Source organism: Patella vulgata, chromosome 9, assembly GCF_932274485.2.
Source record: "Patella vulgata chromosome 9, xgPatVulg1.2, whole genome shotgun sequence".
NCBI lineage: Eukaryota > Metazoa > Mollusca > Gastropoda > Patellidae > Patella > Patella vulgata.
Window position 1 is genome coordinate 33,488,368 of NC_065887.2, and position 21,377 is coordinate 33,509,744.

The window sequence follows — 21,377 nt, forward strand, 5'->3', positions numbered from 1 at the left end:
CGCCATCCAAGTCTAATATATTTCAGTCAAGAGGACAGATGCTACTAAAGATGACTTTAGAGAAATGCCATACAGTTTATGGAACATCAACATGTAATTTAGCTGAAAGCGAAGTTGTTCTGACTCAAAATACTAATTTGTGTAGGAATAAACGTATTGATGTGAACTCTTGTGAAATCAGTAAAAATGTTTCCAACCCATCCAAATATTTTCAAATGAACTGCTAACTTCCTGAAAGACAACCGAGACCGATAACTCCAATAGTTGAAATTATAGGGCAAAATCTTACTGAAAGTTATAATAAACCGTTGGGGCAGTGATGGGATTTTGCCCGTATATTCCGGACTTGTCATAATCTTTTTTCCAAACGCCCAAAATTGTCCGACCGGGAATATGCCCAATCGGACATCAAGACATGGTGAATAATATTCAGAATTCCGAAATTAATATAGTTTACTGAGTGTATAACTACCACTCAACCCGATTATCGTCGATAATACGCTGGGTTTATTAGGTAATTAAGTGATCAATGTATTTATTGTGTTATACCGTCTATAGTATAAACATACCTTGATTAACTACTTAATCTGCCTTGATTGACTGACTTAATCCTTTGTCGGACAATTCATCAATCTAATCTTAAACAGAAGTCATTGCTTTCCTTTTGTCGAACTATTCATCAATTCAATAAGAATGATTATAATTTTAATCCACCTGTTTACCTCGTGGTTTCTCAATTGTCAGGCATCTTAATCGCATTGATGTGAGCCGACAGCATCTATAATAAACTAATCATAGATGTCACATATCGTAAGAGTAAATAACACCCTAAATCAATGGACAGTCATTTTGTCTACGATATCTTTTACGTCTTTTAAGAATCCATATAGAAATTCTCATCCACAGTGGCACTTTCCCTTGATCTCGAGCGCGGCACGCATATTGCTTAACATAATATTATTAGGCAGTGCTTACTCTGAAGCCGTGTGATGCGAGTCACGTAGGCTATTAGTCTCTATTATCCAGAAAAATATTCTACGAATATGTTGAAGACTAGGAGTTTCTGGGTGACCGAGACTAGTACGCCGTACGCTGAAGTTGGAGTTGGTTGATGCTATACCGCATCCAGCAAAATAACAAGAAGGGGAGGAGCTACCAATAGCTATATGAGCAGAAATTCGAACGTATTTGTAGGCAGGAATTAAGAAGCATGTCAATCATTCTGCTGTGTTGCCTATGATGCCTGTCACTCTGTCGTGACTATGAAAGAGTGTTATTCGCTGAAGTTAGCTATGCCTGTTTACAAGTGATTTAACTATTTCGGAAGTTCTGCATTCATTTGCTGCCGTATAAATGAAGACACGTTATTCTAAAGGAATATTATGGTTGTGAATTTGATGCCGAAGCAGGATCGGCAAGCTTTTATTCAACATATTACGAAAATGCTTAATTTTGTACGACATTTACTGACATAAATTTGAATGCCGTACGGGAATTAAGTGTGAAAAATAGCAAGGTCACCAATTTTTATTACGTACGGGATTTGAATATTTTGTTGACATGTGATTTTTAATTGTGGTATGAATTGAATACTGTACGGGAATTAAATATGAAAAATAGCGAGGTTCACCTATTTTTATTACGTACGGGATTTGAATATTTTGACATGTGGTACGAATTCGTCTGCTTAAATAAACGAAACATCCACAACACATGTGGCATATTCACATAATAGTGTTATACTGAAGAACAATCTATACATTAGTAGTCTATGTTTTGTATATTATAACTTTGCTCATCAATTAATTAGCACCTTAAGGTTGTTGATTGGGTAACCATCAAAAAAGCCACAATAGCTGTACACGTGTTCTTTTAACACATGAATTAAAATAAGGTTTTGCGTGTACAATAGATTTATTATTATTTTCAGGTACCGTAACGGTATCAAAATATGAGTCTCTATAGAAATGTCAATTTCATTGGCAAGAAATGCTTACGTTCACTTTCGTGCAGTTTGACTTTGATGTAATTAAACAATGGCAGACTGTTTTTCCCATTCGAAAATCGTCACATTTCGGCACATTGGTCGTTCTCATTTTTTTGACTCATAGTGATAAGAGAATTTTAAACAATAAAAACAAATGTACATTCCTTAGTTTGCATGTCGTATGAAGAAGCGACAGTAAACGGAATTCAGCTATCAATAAAATTATCTTCAAAAAGAAAACTATTGGCCATTTTGTTTATTTCCATTTAAGGCCTATAAATTATTTTTTTAAAGATGAAACGGGATATCAAATAATCACTGCTTGGATTAATTATTCGGTGTAAATAATGAGTTGTCAATGGCTTTACCATTGATCTATGACAGTTGCTTAGTATTGCTCAAATGAAACACCCTCTTGTAGATTAATTTACAGTATTCTGCGACATGGTTTTGATTAACACTCTTGGCAATCTATATCCGATCAGAATAAAAAAAATTTTCTGCCACTTGTCAGAGTGAATCGCATGTAGGTACCCAAAAACATTATCGCCAAAACCAAATAACTATCGTCCGCTCGAGCCAGCCACGTAACCATAATGCTTTGCACGCGGTGTCTGGGCCAATCAGTAAAGAGTTGTGTATAGACAGCATAGCAACGAGAAGAGTTTGTTACATTTTTTAGGGGTTTTAAAACTCGACTGTATCCATTCAAAATGAATTCATCAGCAATATTTTGGTCATATTTGTAAACTAGAGATACCCTGCTTTACAACGATGCCAATTATTATGCAAGAGGAATGACCGGTCATCCTGTTACAAGGGAAGAAAAATAACTAGTTTCACTGAGAATTTTAAGAAATAGGAGAGATTTAAGAATACGGTACTCTTACAAAATGTCCAAATAAAGATGTTCTAAAATCTTTTATTGCTATTTTTATCTTTTTTGTCGATAGATAGTATATTTATTGACTCATTTTTGTGGACATCTCAATTTCGATCGAAGTTAATATTTTCACTTATTTTGCCTCTAGTTCAAAATTAGATTTTCAGCATTCCGACTAATTTTGTCATACCCGGTCACAATTGATGAAAACAACATGGAATCTGATCTGAATAAATGCCCTGTTATGGTACCTGACGATGATAGACCCAGTACACCAGAAATCGATCGTGATGATGAAGTTCGTGATCCTGACTATGTTCCAGATGAAGATGGAACTGAATCAAAACGTAAAATTGGCCCCTAAAACTGGAGTCAGGAATTAAATAAAAGGTTGCGAATGGAAGGTAGGGCTTGTAAAGGTATGCAAAAAACTGGCGGACAGAAAGTGTACTGAAACATGTGATAAAAGAAACCGACACTGTTGTGATTTTACAGATGACGATAGACAGGTTTCTGGGAAAACACGGATTGGAAGGAATAGAAAATGTTCTTGAATGGTCTAGTTTATAGAGAGTGTGTACAAGAGTGAACTGTAGAAAAAGGTGATACAGATTACAGAAAGACGGGATCATATAAATACATTTTTAAAGAAAGATAACCAGAAATTAAAAGTCTGCAAAGCAACCTTTTTGTCCACATTTTGTCTTGGTGAGAAAACTATGTGTGGATAGCCAACATCGATTATTTCGGTATACCAATTAAATCGTCAATATCCACGTCGCTCAACGGGTGACGATCAAAGCTGACGGTGCTATATAGTAATGTGTGAATAAAATCCATCGTGATTGTTGAGAATATTTTCCAAGGAAAAAAGAAAATATATGCTTAATGTACAAGACACACTTTCCTCAGACTAGCTACACAAATAGCAATTAGAAGCCACATAATAATTAACAACTATCAATCTGATGATAAATTTTGTCTCTTTATGAGCGTCCACAAGATTTTTCAACAGTGATCAAGGGCAATAACTTACTAGAAATCTTTGAACATCAACATGACCTTAAACACTGTATATAAATTTGAAGTCAATCGGATGATCACTGTGGTCAAGGGCCATAACATTGGCAGTAACTATCAGGAATTGTGGAAAATCAATAGTCTTCTTCGTCTCATGACCTTAACCATAACCAATGTGTATAAATTTGAAGTCAATCAAACGCTAATTGGAGCCTATAGCGCATCAACAAGATTTTTAAAACTGATCAAGGGCCATAACTCTTGACATTAATTATTGGAAATTATTGAAAATCAATAGGTTTTATCGTCTCATAACCTTAACTCATTGAACCCTATAGCTGATTAACAGAGCACCTCTCTAATCCCTATAGATAATTAATCCAACAGGGCTTCCCTCCCTATGCTATATATAATTAGTGGATTTGTATTGAAGCATATCCCCTATTCATAATTGCAAATAAATAAAAAGAAATACTTTATCCTAAAACTAGGTTGCCAAGCAACGAAACATACGCCAACAGCAGCTAAGTCGAAGCGTTGTCGCATATTTTTTCTTTTGTCGATAATGAAACATTTATAATACACTAAAATCTTATTAAGGCCCAAAAAAAGAAAGGGTTCCTGTAACAAATGGAAAATAGGGTAGCGTGCCGTTACTTATTAGAACGAAAGTTGTGAGGATTAGCTTTTCGGAATGTGCAGTGGTAAATCTATACAAAACCTGTAGTCTCGATTTTCACATCAGTTAGCAATCTCGCGTCAACAGTATGGCAGTTCTCAATAATCATTCCCTGTTCGCGCCTATTTCGATGACATTTATATTCATTTATAGGCATTTTCACGAATCTGGCAGGCTTAGAGTAGCCTGAACGGGTCAATTGGGTTACCAGAAACAAAACATTTTTTTTTGGGGGGGGGGGGACCTAAGAGTAATTATGAGAAAATCTTTAGAATTTGTTTGGCTTCTAGTTCTATCCCATGCTAACGTTTAAAATACACAACATTCATATTTAGCTGTTCAAGTTATCAACCAGCTGTTGCCAGGCAAGATATGCCAACATTTTGTAAAAGATCGATAGAGATCAAGCTAAAAAAAAAAGAAAAAAGAAAAAAAAAGTGACTTTCCGTACAATCAGAGGCCATAATCCAGGAAGTAATCATCTGAAATGCACAAATAACGAAAGGGACTGCGATATTTGGGATATAAAGATATATTTTAAGTTTGATCCAAATCGGATAAAAATTGTCACATCTAGAGGGTCCACAACCATGGTATTACATACTTTTACACTATTCGCGTACAAAGAGCGGCCATTTTGCCAGACAGTTTCGGTCTGAATTTCACGAAATTCAAACTCAACTATCATAAGGATGTAGGCCTACCGGTGATACATTTAAACATTTTTTAAAATCAGATAAAAATTGTGACCTCTACAAGTCCACAAGCTTAAAATGCATTTTTCATAGAATCTGGGGCCATAATCCAGGAAGTTAGGGTCCAATATGTGCAAATATCGACAGGAACCAAGATCTTTGCATTATAATCATACATTTCAAGTTTCATTAAAATTGGATAAAAATTGTGACTTCAAGAGTGTCCACAACCTTGGTATTACATGCTTTTACACTATTTGCATAGAAGGAACAACCATTTTATCCAGCAGTTTGTGGTTTCCTCTCAATCCCTGATCATCTTGGATCGGGGCTTTCTGACAAAAGTGGTTCATCTGATGTGTCTGAATCTGAGGCTGATGCTGGAGGCCTATTTCCACCATCTTGATGTAAACTATCAAACTCAGGTTCCATTACATCCTCTCTATCCTGTGTCTGTGCTGGTCTAGCTGGGCGCAGGAAATCTGCGCTTTCCAATAGACAAACAGGCTCATCCTCTTCACTTTCTGTCTCTTTCTGTCACCTTCGGTAGTTGGACTCTCGGTGGTTTAGGTGTTGGTCGATTACTGATGAGTTCTATCTCAGGAAGACTGCTGATCGTAAATGGTTACGATCGATGTAAAGCCATTTTTCTCTTTCCTCCTACACTGGGATTTCTTTGTTGGGTTGTCTAAGGATCTTATATGGTTTATCCTCCCATTTATCTGCTAACTTGTGTCTTCCTTCCTTGAAAGCTAATCTCCGCACCAAAACTGTATCGCCAGGCTCTAGGGTATATAATCTCAATCCACCAATACTATCATTCTTTAAAGTAAAGGTAATTTCTTTATTCAAACAATCATAGGAAATATGGATATCCTTGTATGACCTGTTTAGATAATTAAATCTTTTTCTATCCAGACAAATAATTGTTGTAATTGAAGTATTGACAATTTCAGCTGGAGAGATTGAGACTATTCTTTATTCAGAATCTCTTTCAGAATATTTATGTTTCTGACAATGAGTCTATTATCAACAAGGATGAATTCATGCACATTCATAAAAATTACATCCTATTTGAAAACCATATTCCTACAGGCCCATTGTGGGCAAGAATAGGAATTCATCCCAGTTCCTGTCACAATATGTCCTATTGAAAATAAAATTGTCTCTCGCCTACAACATTTTGTCATAATTCAGCATACAAAACTTATTGGCATAGAACGATTATGCACTACCCATTTGATTATCTTTTTCTTGTTTTTTTTGTTGTTTTTTTTAAAGTTAATCTACAATGTCTGGACTGTTCAGAACTGAACGTCTCTTTCATCTTCGATTAAGATCAAAACAGAAACTATATTTCATTCTTATCTTAGCAGCCATATTTCTTCCATCCTTGACACAGAACACACAAAAACATGCCAAAAATACGACATTAATCATGACCAAGATTAGCTTCAGTCCTCATGAAATGAATATTCATTATTCTCTTGTTTTGCGTTATGCTCGCAAGCTCACATTCAGATTAACCTTTGACCCACTTCATGAATATTAATGAGATTCTCTTTGATTGGCTGATCTAATCAGAATAGCTAATAGATGATGGCAAAATGATAAATGTCATTGGATGTGTTTTGTTTAAAGGTACCAATGCATTTGTTGCAGAGCCAAAAAGATTTGCTGCAGAATCCACAATTAATTAGTTTTCTGCGAATCACATATTCATCTTGTTGTTCGACATGATTTTCTGCTGAGTTACAATGTGGTGGTTTAGCTAATCAGCTAATCAAGTGTCCCAGACTAACTGGGAGAAAGGCATTAGTTTTAACAAGATGAGTCTTGGTGTTTATTGGTCCCGAGTGAGGTAATAATTCATAGTGTTATTGTCTCAGTAATCACATCATATGACACCAGTTTGACCACAAGAAGGATATTATCACTTATAAGTGACAATGTTCAATACTTGTTGTTTCATGTGACCACCCCCCGCCCCCCACATACACACGCACCATCACCACGAATCCTTCTGATTTAAAAAATAACTTGTTTTGATGTCTCAGTAAAACTTTATTTATATACTGACGTCCAAAAGAAAGTATACACACTAAAAGTATGACTAAGTTTTGTTTAGATTAAAAACATTTGATAAAGCATTATTGAGTTTGTCTCTTGCGGCCAAACTCAACATTTCTAAGCAAAATAAAAATGTGAAACAAATTGACATTCTACCCCAATACCGTATACCATGGAAAAACAACTTTGGTTGATGCAGCACAAAATGCACAGTGTATACTTTCTTTTGGACGTTAGTATAGATAATGCGTCTCATGATTATTCTCAACATTAGGAAAAATCGTAAAGCGTATACAACTTTCTAATTGTTAGATTCATATCTTTTTCAGACATTACTTTTCTAATTACTGCAATCTGGTGAATTCTGAGACATGTTGGCTTATAATTTCTACTGGAAAGGGTACTTTTACTATTTTACAAATAAATGGCTATGAACTTATTTATGCTATTATTGGAAATATTAAAATGAATGCATTTACATACCTTTTATTTACTTAAACGACCTCAACTGTAATGTAACTATTTCCATTTAATTCGTTTTTATTATGACTTCTGCAAGAGCTGTCTTTTAGATCTGGTTGCTGCATGTTCGTAAGTGATGCTTGAATAGGGTGTGATCATCTTAAAGTTTTTTTTTTTTTAACTGCTGTGTTTGGATCACAGTGGTTTGTGGAGCTTGCAATTGAACATTGGGGTTGTTTACTGTTTAATCGTAAAGTCCTGTTCCTGAAGGATAATGAATCTGTGCTCTTTGTCCTCAACAAGATAGGCACACAAACTTGGATGTTGAGCAAATTTGATAAGGATCTAAAATCCTTGAAGAAATCTATGACCTCAATACTTCCAACCACATTTGAAAAAAAAACTGTCAATTACAGCCAGTTGTTACAGTATTGGGTCTTTATGTTAGGTTCTTGAAGATAACTTACACGGCTGCTGTCTGGTCTTAACTCGAGACCTGCCGGTCCCAAGTTAACTTCTAGACGCCCTCGCCTAGTCTGCCCTTAATTGAACAATCTCAGTTTGATTTCTGCTTATAAAACCACTTCTAGACAAAGGATGACGGAAGAGATTATGCAGATGCCTATTATTGCATCATAACTCAGGCCTGGGGTAGTAACTAATGACTTCTACGTGGCCATTGGCCGTGTCAGACCAGTGCCAGTGTCGACCATCTGTGGATTGTAATCTGATAAGGTGTTAAGTGACATGTTCTTGAATCATGTCAATTGTGTAACACAGTATTGCTTTCACAAGGTTTACGCCAAAGGGGAGGATAGCATGGGAAAGGAAAATCACGATACACTGAATATTACTAGGGTTTGTCCTCTCATGATCACAATGCTTCACACCAACTGTAGCCTCTATCGCATTCATAAGGTTTTTGACAACAGGGAAATAACTTTAAAACGGAAAGTCACAGAACGCTGAATAGTGATGGTCTCCTCATGACCCTAATGCTTCACACCAAATTTGAAAAAAATCTGTCCATTTCTACAGCCTGTATCAGGTTCACATGGTTTTTGGCAAGAGGGGGATAACTCTGACAATTGATATGGACTAAGACTAGTAATTATTTCCCCTTATTTCATGATGGACGAATGTAGTGCGAGTTATAAATAGACAATTTTTCCCTTAATTTTTTTCTCCCCTCTTCCTGCATTTTTGGGTTGACTTTTTGGTCTAGAATTGGAGAAAAGGGATCAAATTTGCAATTTCATAGCAGTTTTGGGTAATACTGATGATATTACAGCGGAGGGATAGGGGGTGTAAAGTGTCTTTCTGCAGAGCAGTCATTGTGTCGGAAGTGAGATTTTCACCCCAGTCAACTTCAAATCCGTGTAGCAAAAAATCTAAATGGTCAACCCCCTACAAAATTATGATGAGGAGATTGCCAAATGTTGTCCCCATTGTGCCTATAAAGATTGGAACCAACGGAATGTTGAGAAAAAAGCTACAGCCTGTGATGTTACAGCCATTTAACATTGAAGTCAATGGGCAAATAATTGCTAGTCTGAGTCCTGATGAGATAAAGAAACATGGCCGACTCGGGATGTTGATATTTTTTCAAGGGCTTATTTCCTGAAGTTTTGAATGGAAAGTGTTAGAAATAGTAAGAATACTGCTTTTTTATTGCCCAGCAGTAAGTTTTTTGACTATTTGGTATCAAAATAGCCATGATTGGGGGTATCCGTTGGTTGAGTGTGAATTTTGGGTTGTAAATGTGTAACATTTTCTTCACAATGATATCAAAACATGGTTAGGTCTAAATATTAAGGCCAACTCAACTCCAGATTTGGTCTAAAGTCACGAGATGTAAACAAGGCTGACCCTAACCCTAACCCAAGACCCAGTCCTTACCCTAACCCTAACCCACAATCTTGTCAAAAAGCATGTAGCCTAGGCCTAAGCCAAGACCTAGTTCTGACCCTAGCCCAAACCCACAATTGTGTAAAAAAATCATGTGCCCTAACCCTATTTACATGTTGTGACCTTGAACCAAGTCTGCAGTTGGCCTTAACATTTAGACCTAACATGTTTTTGACATCATACAATGAAATGTTAACATGTACACTCCAAAATTCACACCTGTGTGACTTTTGACCAAACATGCAGTTGGCCTTAATATTTAGACCGAACCTCAAAACATGGCATCTACCTTTGAGATTGGCTTAGACTTATGTGACACTCAAGGTTTACTTTTTTACTGATTGTTAACTGGTTTCTTTTTGGAGGGCCAGTGACGGGCTGTTCGCGAGAAATAAAGAGGTTTATTTCTATTTCCAGTTGAAACCATATTTTTTTCTTATTTTCTCACTGTTTTTTATTGCATATTTATCCCCAGCCTCCTATCATTTCAGGTGCCAGGGCAATGTTTCATAGAGTGGAATGATTGACCTCAACACAAGTATTAAAAAAAAAGAAGCAAAACAGGTGAGATAAATGTGCATTTCATACACTTTAAGAAGTAAATCCAACCTCATCCCCACTTCTGCTCACTAATAGTAATGGGCTGGAAATTTGGTACTGCACAGGCCTGTCTTCTCCCCTTGACATTTAACTGGATGACAGAATTCCACATTTTGACCATTTTCTGGATGTCAATGACCATTTCCCTGGATAGTATTCGCCCCAGAATTCTCATTCTCATCCAAATTTAACATTTCAGGTCTACATCTCAAAACCTGATCTCTTCCTGGACTGGCTTTAGGAGAACGATGATGCATATCAATTTCATCCCTGATCTCTATGACACCTGTGGTGGAAGTGGAGGGCAAATCGTAATCAGTTTGGGACCTCTGTAAACTTTGCTTTTTGGTGATGACTTAATTTCCGAGCTTGAAAAGGACGCTTGTGTGTTTATCATGGCCTCTCATATTGGAAGATAACATTAATGGCTTGTGTGTTGATCGACGGTTGTGCATATCTCTTGGTCAGGAAAGTTGTAGGCACCATCGCCATTGTAAATCATTTGACAGGCTCGAGTGAACGGGGCGACCTATGATTGGTCAGCAATGTATCAGATTCCATACCGGGGGGTGGGGATGAAAAAACTGTTGTAGTGTTACATAATCAGATTATTTCAACTTACTTATCCTGTGGAAATACAGCTATATAGGAGATATTTTGAAATTCATAGGCACTGCATGTTTCAACATTTTAGATTTGACCACAATTTGGCACTTAAAACTATGTTAACAGAGAAAAACTGTGTGGTTTTCGATGAAAGTGTTAAAAGTCTAATATTGCATCATGATTACTGTTTTAAAGTATTTTCGTGTTTGATTTATATTGAATTCATCTCATCTTTTTGAAGAATGCATTTATGTTCAAAAATAAAAATGTTCTGTGGAATTCAAAATTCATGTGCTTTTAAATTATCAGATTCCAAACTGGGGGGTAGGGATGAAAAAGCTGTTGTAGTGTTACATAATCAGATTATTTCAACTTACTTATCCTATGGAAATACAGCTATATAGGAGATATTTTAAAATTGATAGGCACTGCATGTTTCAACATTTTAGATTTGACCACAATTTGGCACTTGAAACTACGTTAACAGAGAAAAACTGTGTGGTTTTCGATGAAAGTGTTAAAAAGTCTAATATTGCATCATGATTACTGTTTTAAAGTATTTTCGTGTTTGATTTATATTGAATTTATCTCATCTTTTTACAGAATGCATTTATGTTCAAAAATAAAAATGTTCTGTTTAATTCAAAATTCATGTGCTTTTAAATTTCTGTCTGAAATTCCGCAGTTTTCTGATGCATTATAGTGTTTGCAGAATGCCGCACAGCTCATCTGAAAATGCATAGATTTTCATATTCTTTGGTCAGGGAATTGCATATATGTTTGTTTATTAGATAACAACAGATTTGTTTAAACTGCAGAAACATGTGAGGTATATAGGACTAAGACTAGTAATTATTTCCCCTTATTTCATGATGGACGAATGTAGTGCGAGTTATAAATAGACAATTTTTCCCTTAATTTTTTTCTCCCCTCTTCCTGCATTTTTGGGTTGACTTTTTGGTCTAGAATTGGAGAAAAGGGATCAAATTTGCAATTTCATAGCAGTTTTGGGTAATACTGATGATATTACAGCGGAGGGATAGGGGGTGTAAAGTGTCTTTCTGCAGAGCAGTCATTGTGTCGGAAGTGAGATTTTCACCCCAGTCAACTTCAAATCCGTGTAGCAAAAAATCTAAATGGTCAACCCCCTACAAAATTATGATGAGGAGATTGCCAAATGTTGTCCCCATTGTGCCTATAAAGATTGGAACCAACGGAATGTTGAGAAAAAAGCTACAGCCTGTGATGTTACAGCCATTTAACATTGAAGTCAATGGGCAAATAATTGCTAGTCTGAGTCCATATGGTTCATTCTCTCGTGATCTCAATTCTTCACACCAAATTTGAAAAGAATCTGTTAAAGTTACAATTTCATATTTTCTAAGAAAGTCAAAACATAATTATTTCTATGTCTTTTGCTCAATAGATTGTCTACTCACTATTATACGATCATAGGTGTCATTCTCACACTTAAAACTCATTTACACCGGAAATAATAACACAATTACCTCCCTTGTTTTCTATTCTCCACCATGGAGTAGCTAAATTCAAACGTTTGAATTTGAAGATGAAAATGGTATTTTTGCCAATTTCTCAACTGGCAATAGTGAATTATAGGATTATTCTTTAACAAGGTAGGACTGTTTATAGATACCATCTATTTTAAGGCTTTATTTTAATAAATTTTAAAAATATAACTTAAAAATATGAAATTGCAACTTTAAATTGTTGACAGACTGGCCGACAGACAGGGTGGCGACATATATGCTCACACTGTAATGTGGGCATATAAAAATGACTTTGAAATGCCCTCATTTAATGGCTTTAATACGTCGCATAGTTCTTGTTTGTATTTCCAATATCTTTCTCCTTGCAAAATACATTGCTGATCACTTATCCCGTTTTCAATTTCAGCAAGTGAGAACAGCAGCCCCTTGGCTGGATCCGAACTCAACAGTCATTATGGGGTAACGGAGATAAATTTAAACATTTTTTTTTTAATCCGAACTCAACGGTCATTATAGGGTAATGGTGATAAATTTAAAAGTTCTTTTTTTTAATCGGATAAAAATTGTGACCCTCTAGAGCAGTGATTCTCAACCAGTGTATCGCAGAATTTTGAACGGCACACTTAGAAAATTTCTCACTAAAGAAGCCAGCTATTTAACTGATGAAAGTTAAACTCTACAGGATCCACAACCTTGATATTGTGACTTTCCCTACAATCAGGGGCCATAATTCAGGAAGTTACAGTCCAATATGCGCGAATATCGAAAGAAACTGAGATCGTTGAGTTATAAACATAAATTTCAAGTTCATCAAAATCGGAGAAAAATTATGACCTCTTGGGTGTCCACAGGCTAAAAACATGATTTTTCGTACAATCAGGGCCATAATCCGTAAGTTACAGTCCGATATATGCCAATATCAAAAGGAACCAAGATCTTTGGGAGTTAAACAAATTGTGGACGGACAGACAGGGGCGACGACAATAAAATGTGGGTGTATAAAAATTACTTGTGCACCCTTGCAACCTTTGGTCATGTTTACAATTTACAACAAACTTCTCCAGTCCATTATTTCAATTTGCAGATAGTGTCCCTGTTGATTGATATTTTGTCAAACTTTTGAGAGAGAGAGAGAAATGGGGTTTAACGTCCACTCGACACAAACTAGGTCATTTCGGGACTAACATATGGTTTAATTTTATTTCAATAATCCGCTTGCGCGTAGTGGTCTTTAGCAATGGGAGGAAACCGGAGGACCTGGAGAAAACCCATGAGGTTGGACAGGCAACCATACTCCTTGTCACGTAAAACCGGGGATTCGAAATCAAACTTTTGACATTCCTTGGCTTAAATCCTTTCGAGGTGGAGTTGCTACAGCAGCATTTATGGCTGGTCTCTCAGAAGATCCGATTCGTGTTTTAGGACAGTGGATGAGCTCGGCTAGTGCTGGGTACTGCCACTGCAGTCACTATACGATAGGTGCTATGGTACAATTCGCATCACGATTCATAATCAGGTCAATATTTACCAAGAAAACAACATGATAAATAATAATTGATTGATATTTCTAATCCTGTTGATGTTGAAGAAATGAAACTGTTTTATATCACGACAAGGACCCAAACAATTTAAGAGTGTTTGTGTACCTATGGATAATGTGTGATGTAGATAATTAAAAGTGACCGTTTATTTACTGAAGCAACAAAAAACATAAAAAAGGATCTCAAAACACTGATTCAGCGTCTTGTGATGTAATACACAAGTTGTGAGAAGGTGAATCGCGATACATCTATTCAACAATATATCGTGCCAGCACTAAGCTCCGCTTTTCAATCTTATATCAGATTACCTTCTTTATCCTCTTGACTTCTGGTTAACTTACCTTGGCGGTCAGGGAAGGCCGGTCAGGGTTGGTAGTTTAGTTTGTCTTTTAGGTTGATGTTAACATTAAACCAGGGTGCCTTCTTTATCCTTTTGACTTTATAATTAATTTAACCAGGTGTCAGCATAGGCTGGCGAGGGGCAGTTGTTTAGTGGCTGATATAGAACCACATACATTTCAGTGTGACCGAGTAAATTTTTTTGTTGATTTCAGTAAAATAGTGAATGAAACCGTTCCTTATACGGTAGTATCCAGTATACATTTCAACATGAAAATGAAATGGTAAACAGTAAAGAAAAAAAATATTTGAAATGTCTACATATAAGCATTCTTTGACTGACTGTAATTGGTGGGTTGCTTGTCAAAGTTTTTTTTAAATTACATATGGATTTCTATCATTTATTGAGTGTAATTGCTTAAAATTTCAGATTAAGATTGTTCAAGTCTGAATCTATTTTTCTTACTCAAACCATGTTCTATTAACCATAGTATGTAATTATTCGCAGACAACATTTACCCAATAAATAATTTATCATAGCATGCCATACAATTGCTTATTTGTAATTTTTTCTCCTGCTTTATTTGTCACGAAAGTTCAACATCAGTCTTTAAGGATTTATCAATACAAACACTGATATTAAAGGCCCAGGTCAAAATCAGAACTCCCTATAATTTTAGCAAATATTTATTAAAAATTGCATGTGTGACAAATCTAATCAATCAGAAACACACATAAACAGTAATTTTAAATGCTCTACTGTTGAAGGTTTGAAGACTTGATGGTTTATTTTTAATATTAAAATGTCTGATCCTTTGGATTATGCCACATATAGGATCTTTTTCTTGCTGCTCCCTTAACAAATGAAGCCATATTTTTTTTTATTGTTACTGTTTATAAATGTGTATATATTTTTGGGGTTGGCATTTCTGCTATGGTAACTAGAAAGAAAGAACATGTCCTAGCTTTTGTTACAGATTCCCATAATATGTAACATTTTGTGACAACAATAGTATAAATCGTTCAGTGTATCATGCTAAATTATTATATCTTGATCAGGTACATTCTATATGACTTTCAAAGCACGTACATACCATCAGGTTATATTTGTTGTGTTTGAAGGCTGAATTATTGAGGGAGCCATTAATTATAAGATCAATAATATTATTAGTTTCATCAACTTCCTGTGTATCCTGTACAAAATAATCACCATTAGATTTTTTTCATGAGATTCGATACCAGACTAACACTTCACATCAATTTTGGGCATCAGTGAATTTGACGTTATTTTTAAGATAAAACAAAGACAGTCCAGGTGCTGTTTTTTATTTTTCTTATAGAACACTTCCATGTGATAGCCCATTTATTTCTATATTCTAACAAATTACAGCCCCTTGGATCAACCTGTAGAAAAATTCTAGGTGTTCCCCATTTAAGCACTACCTGTAATTAAATAATGTGCTAGTGACATCCTCAATGTCTACCAGATCTTTCAATATATGGCTTCCCTAAGCTTTAAAATGAGAATGTTTTTAGTAAATCAGGTATTTTGTATTTGTTTGTCATGTTTTGGTAATTTGGACAATCTGTTTATTTTGTAGCAGGTATGTCATATTTAACTGTTAGTCATGTTTCTATACTTTTTCAAATTTACATTTACATGGCTTCTTTAAAGATGAGTTCCCAGAAAAGTTTTTTTCGGGTGGTTATTTCCAATATAAGTATGGTAATTTTGGTATATATACAATGTTTGAGATGGATTTGAAGCAAAGTTATGACAAATTAATTAGTTTGAATATGTTTTTTAGTCCATATATACCATTAAATCACCTAATTTGTATGCGGGAACCCATCTTTAATGTGATATCATTTTTTTTTTAAATTTAAAATTTGTACATCTGTCAAATGATTAAGCCAAAATTCAAATTAAAGTATGTAGAGAAACAAGCCAACAGTGAGGCTGATGTCCCCTGCCGAAATCCCAAGAGAAACAGATGACACATATTAATTAAATGCACATTTATCTTTTTCAAAATTATCGAGTAATCAAACTGATTATCTTTGCTTAGTCTAAGCATAAAATGTTCACGATCAAACTCAGTGAGTCAGGTTTTGAAGTTAGAATCAACACTTATCTTGTCACAGAGCATAGACCAATGAAATTGTTTAGATCTGCTTAGCTTTAGCGGGAAATATTAATCATTGAACTCAATCAAGACATTCACATAATAAACATCTATACCTCAATTAAAAGCAGAGTTGTTATGTTCCAAAGTCTTGATCAATCAAATTGCTTATCGCTACTTAGCCTAAGCAGAATATTCTCATAATTGAACTTGATCAATGTATTGATATAATGAATCTATACTCAGTTTCATCGCTCTCACCCAATTAGAACCAAAGTTATCATGTTCCAAAGTCTCAACCAATCAAATTTATTATCAGTAATCTGTAATCGACACATCTGTAATCTACACAAAAGGTTCTTTAAGATTGCCAAATTTGAGCCCTATCTGAAACTCAAGTAAATTATTGATACATATTTTGTTTTGAAAACTTATCAGTAACTCATAAAACTCAACTGCCTGTATCTCAGTCAATTTTCAAGATACAGACTACAAATTTTGCACAGTTTCTAGTTTTTACATGTACAGTAAAATATATATTTTTTTCACATTTTTTCGAGGGGGGCAAGTTCCCACCCCTGGCCCACTTGACATGATGGAATGACCCAATAGACACCTACACCAATTTTGAACATTCTACCTCAATTAGACGTAGAGTTATTGTGTTCCAAAGTCTCTACTTTCCCTAATTAGACCAACTCTGCCAGGCAGGATACACCCACATTTTCAAGAGATGGATAGAGAACAAGCTAAAACGAAAGTGATAGGGTCCACAACCTTGATTTACCATATTTTTACGCAATTTGAGAACGAAGGGCGGCCATTTTATCTGTCAGTTTTGGGCCGATTTTCAGGAAATTCGAACTCAGCCGTCTTTAGGGTTTAACGGTGATATAACAATGACCTCTATAGGATCCAAAAGCTAAAAATGCGATTTTTCATATAATCAGGGGCCATAAATCATGAAGTTACGGTCCGATATGCGATAATATCGAAAGGAACCGAGATTTTTGGGTTATAAACTTACATTTCAAGTTTCAATAAAATCGGATAAAAATTGTGACCTCTATAGGGTCCACAACCTTGATATACCATATTTTTACGCAATTTGAGAACGAACGGCAGCCATTTTATCTGTCAGTTTGGGGCCGATTTTCACGAAATTCGATCTTAGCCGTCCTTAGGGTGTAACGGTGATATAATAATACGATTTTTTAAATCAGATAAAAATTATGACCTCTATAGTGTCCACAAGCTAAAATTGCGATTTTTCTTACAATCAGGGTCCATAATTCAGGAAGTTAGGATATGCACGAATAGCGATTATGACCTCTACAGGGTCCACAAGCTAAAAACGTGATTTTTCGTACTATCAGATAAAAATTGTGACCTCTATTGGGTCCACAACCTTGATATACCATATTTTTACGCTATTTGAGAACAAACAGCGGCCATTTTGTCTGTCAGTTTTAGGCCGATTTTCACGAAATTCGAACTCAGTCGTCCTTAGGGTGTAACAATGATATAATAATATGGTTTTTTAAATCGGATCAAAATTATGACCTCTATAGGGTCCACAAGCTAAAAATGCGATTTTTCGTACAATCAGGGTCCATAATTCAGGAAGTTACGATATGCACGAATAGCAAAAGGAACCGAGATCTTTGGGTTATAAGCATAACCAATTAAATTGCTTATCTCTGCTAACTCTAAGCAGAAAATGCTCATCTTTGAACTCCATCGGGAGTTTCGATGGCTGAATGGTTAGCATGTGCGCGCTGTACCATATTATTGAAATAAAATTAAACCATATGTTAGTCCCGAAATGACCTAGTTTGTGTCGAGTGGATGTTAAACCTCTTTTTTCTCTTTCTCTTTTTTGAACTCCATCAAGGCATTCACCTTATGAACGCCAACACCAGTGATGGGATTTCAAATTTTTTCTTGTCAGACATTTTTACCGAAAATAAAGGGACATAAATCTTATCGTTATTTAAGATGGCAGTTTTTAGACCAAACACAAAAATTATGTGTAAACAAAATATTCAAATTCATCGGTAATAAAAAAATAGGTGCACCTCGTTATTTTTCATACTTAATTCCCGTACGGTATTCAAATTTATGTCAGTAATATTCCTACAAAATTTGTAATACGATAGAATGAAAGCGTGCCGACTACTGCCGATCTGTACTGTTTCAAATTCCTCCAAAATCACCGTATTTTCGGGTCATAAGTCGCTACATTTTTCAGCAGAAGTCCGGCATTCGTCTTATACTCCGTTACGTCTTATGTACAGAGGGTAAGAATATGATGTCCCGAAATTGTTTGGGCAATAAACGTCGCTCTACCACAACGACGAATGACACCATCCGGTAAATAATCGCATTGTACTCTAGCACGCGCTATCGTCTAAAACAATTAAGTACTTACACTATTCCAATCGACATATTCGTCAACATTGCCTAGATTACTTATTTCTTTATTTAAAAACATAAACCCCATTCAAAATATGATCATAAATCAAGAATATGCCATCAAAATAGAACCTTTTCTTCGACATTAGAAGCGTGTATTGTGTCACATAATCATTTCATAATTTCACGCGTCTCGCGAGATTTCTAATACCGGTTCAGTTATCGTACTTTAACTGCCTGAAGCTGTTTTTCTTTCAAGTTTAATCAGATTTTCTTCAAACAAGGACAACTTTGCTCTGAAAATTCTAAACACACTTCGAACGACGCAATTTTTATAACTCCTTTCTAAAACCGGCAAGTTCGTAGGTACATTTCACTTACCGTCATACAGCCGAAGCTATATGTAGAGTAGCGGAATCTATCGAGGTTTCTCGAGTGCTGTAACCGCGTGCTAGCAATGTCTAGTATTTTTCGGATATGTGTGTGTGAAATAGCTTTATTTAACGCTCGCTTCCACCGAAGTGATATCGCAGACGAAATATAATGACTGTCTATTGATCTGGGCGTTATATACTCTTACAATATGTGACTTCTATGACTAGTTTATACATATTGTCGGCTCACATCAAGGCGATTAAAATGTCCGACAATGCAGAAACCTCGAGGTTAACACGAAGATTAAAATTATAATGGTTGATGAATAGTCCGACAAAGGGGAAACAATGGCTTCTGTTTAAGATTAGATTGATGAATTGTCCAACAAAGGATTAAGTCAGTCAATCAAGGCAGATTAAGTAGTTAATCAAGGTAGGTTTATAGACCGTATAACACGATAAATACATTGATCACTTAATTACCTAATCAATCCAGCATATTATCGACGATAATCTGGTTGAGTGGTAGTTATACACCCAGTAAACTATATTAATTTTGGAATTTTGAATATTAGGCTATTCACCATGTCTTGATGTCCGATTGGGCATATTCCCGGTCAGACAATTTTGGGCGTTTGAAAAAAAGATTCGGACAAGTCCGGAATATATGGGCAAAATCCCATCACTAGCCAACACTTAGTTTGAACATCTACCTCAATACGAAGGTGAGTTATTGTGTTCCAAAGTCTCAACCAAATTACTTATCGCTCTACTTACCCTGAGCAGAAAATGCTCATTATTGAACTTAGTCAAGGTAATGATGTAATTAAACTATACACCAAGTTTCAACACTCTCGCTTAATTAGAAATAAAGTTATTGTGTCCCAAAGCATCAACCAATCAAATTGCTTATCTCTGCGTACCCTAAGCAGAAAATGTTCATCTTTAAACTCCATCAATATTATAACTCAATTAGAAGGAAAGTTATTGTGTCCCAAAAAGTGTGACGGACAAACAGACCCATTATAATAGTCCCCTGCTTTCTTTGAAAGGCGGGGGACAATATAAATTTAATTATTAGTTTCCAAAACATGATCATGTGGAGCTTGCGTCATTATAAATTAAAATAATACAATTAAAGTTTTATTTTGACATAAATTATAGCTGTTCTCCTCTTCTAAGTGTAGATTAATATTAGAGTGTGTTGGTCATACTGGAGGTGTGTACAGACAATGACCAATGTGTATTTTTATTTACAGTTTATAAAATGTAAAGAGAACCTACCTATTGTGTAGCGTAATCCATCCAGTCGGACCACACATCCTTTCCGCTGCGAATCAGAATCAAAACTATTTTCTCTTGACAAGTGTCCCATACCTGGTTCATAATCCTCAAGTAACTCATAACATTCCTCTGGGTCTTTCTGTGTTTCCGACATGTTGATGGGATTTTTGTTTGTCATCCTAACCATTAAAAATCAAATAAATCCATTTGGAAAACACAAGGACAGCATATACATCATACTTGAAGAACACGGAATTAATGTCCCTTTATTACTATTCATATTTCTTCACGAGTTTGCGGTAGTACATCAAAATGGTTTTACTTTTAATGGTCATAAACTTTTATCCATATTATAATGCACAGGTTTTTCAACATATACAGACACAAAAAATGAATGTGAAATCCAGTACATAAAATGGTAATTGGTTCATTACCCCAATATTTCTTTTAAGTTGTGTTGATGATAAATTATGTGCTGTGTTGTGCTGCTCTTTAATTTCCTTAATAATTAAACACATTAAAACATGTCACCATTATTATTACTGAACATATTAAACACATTTATATGTCAAGTTCTCAAACCCAATTCATTAATTTTGTCTCGACTGTTGATTTCATCTAGATTTCAAGATGAAACTGAAAATATTCCACACTCCACATACATGTAACGATCACTGTCACAGAAATAATCACTTTACCAAGTGGCTATTTACATTATGTAAATCCAATGAAAACTGATACAAATGTTTTCAACTCCAAATAGATGATCTCAACTTATCTAAAGATGTTTGATCTAAAAGAAGTACTTCTTTTCAAGTTAATGTTGCAGACACTAAATAGTATCTAGAAAGCTGAAACCACAATTCTCCCCACAATGAAT

The 21,377-nt window shown here is 35.3% G+C and overlaps 1 protein-coding gene and 1 long non-coding RNA gene across 2 annotated transcripts in view; one reads left to right on the forward strand and one right to left on the reverse strand.

The window, feature by feature from the left end:
- The window catches only part of LOC126832718 (dual specificity calcium/calmodulin-dependent 3',5'-cyclic nucleotide phosphodiesterase 1A), a 298,858-nt gene extending 278,056 nt beyond the window's left edge, over positions 1-20,802 (reverse strand). Inside the window, exon 1 of the mRNA XM_050563586.2 lies at positions 20,498-20,802. Coding sequence (XP_050419543.1) covers positions 20,498-20,684 — 187 coding nt within the window. The 5' untranslated portion in view covers positions 20,685-20,802. The remainder of the gene's footprint in view (positions 1-20,497) is intronic.
- On the forward strand, positions 8,949-11,382 carry LOC130014234 (uncharacterized). The gene is made up of 3 exons (XR_008789191.1): positions 8,949-9,477; positions 10,196-10,268; positions 10,504-11,382. It is a non-coding gene; the product is annotated as an uncharacterized LOC130014234 (long non-coding RNA).
- Positions 20,803-21,377: the final 575 nt, after the last annotated feature.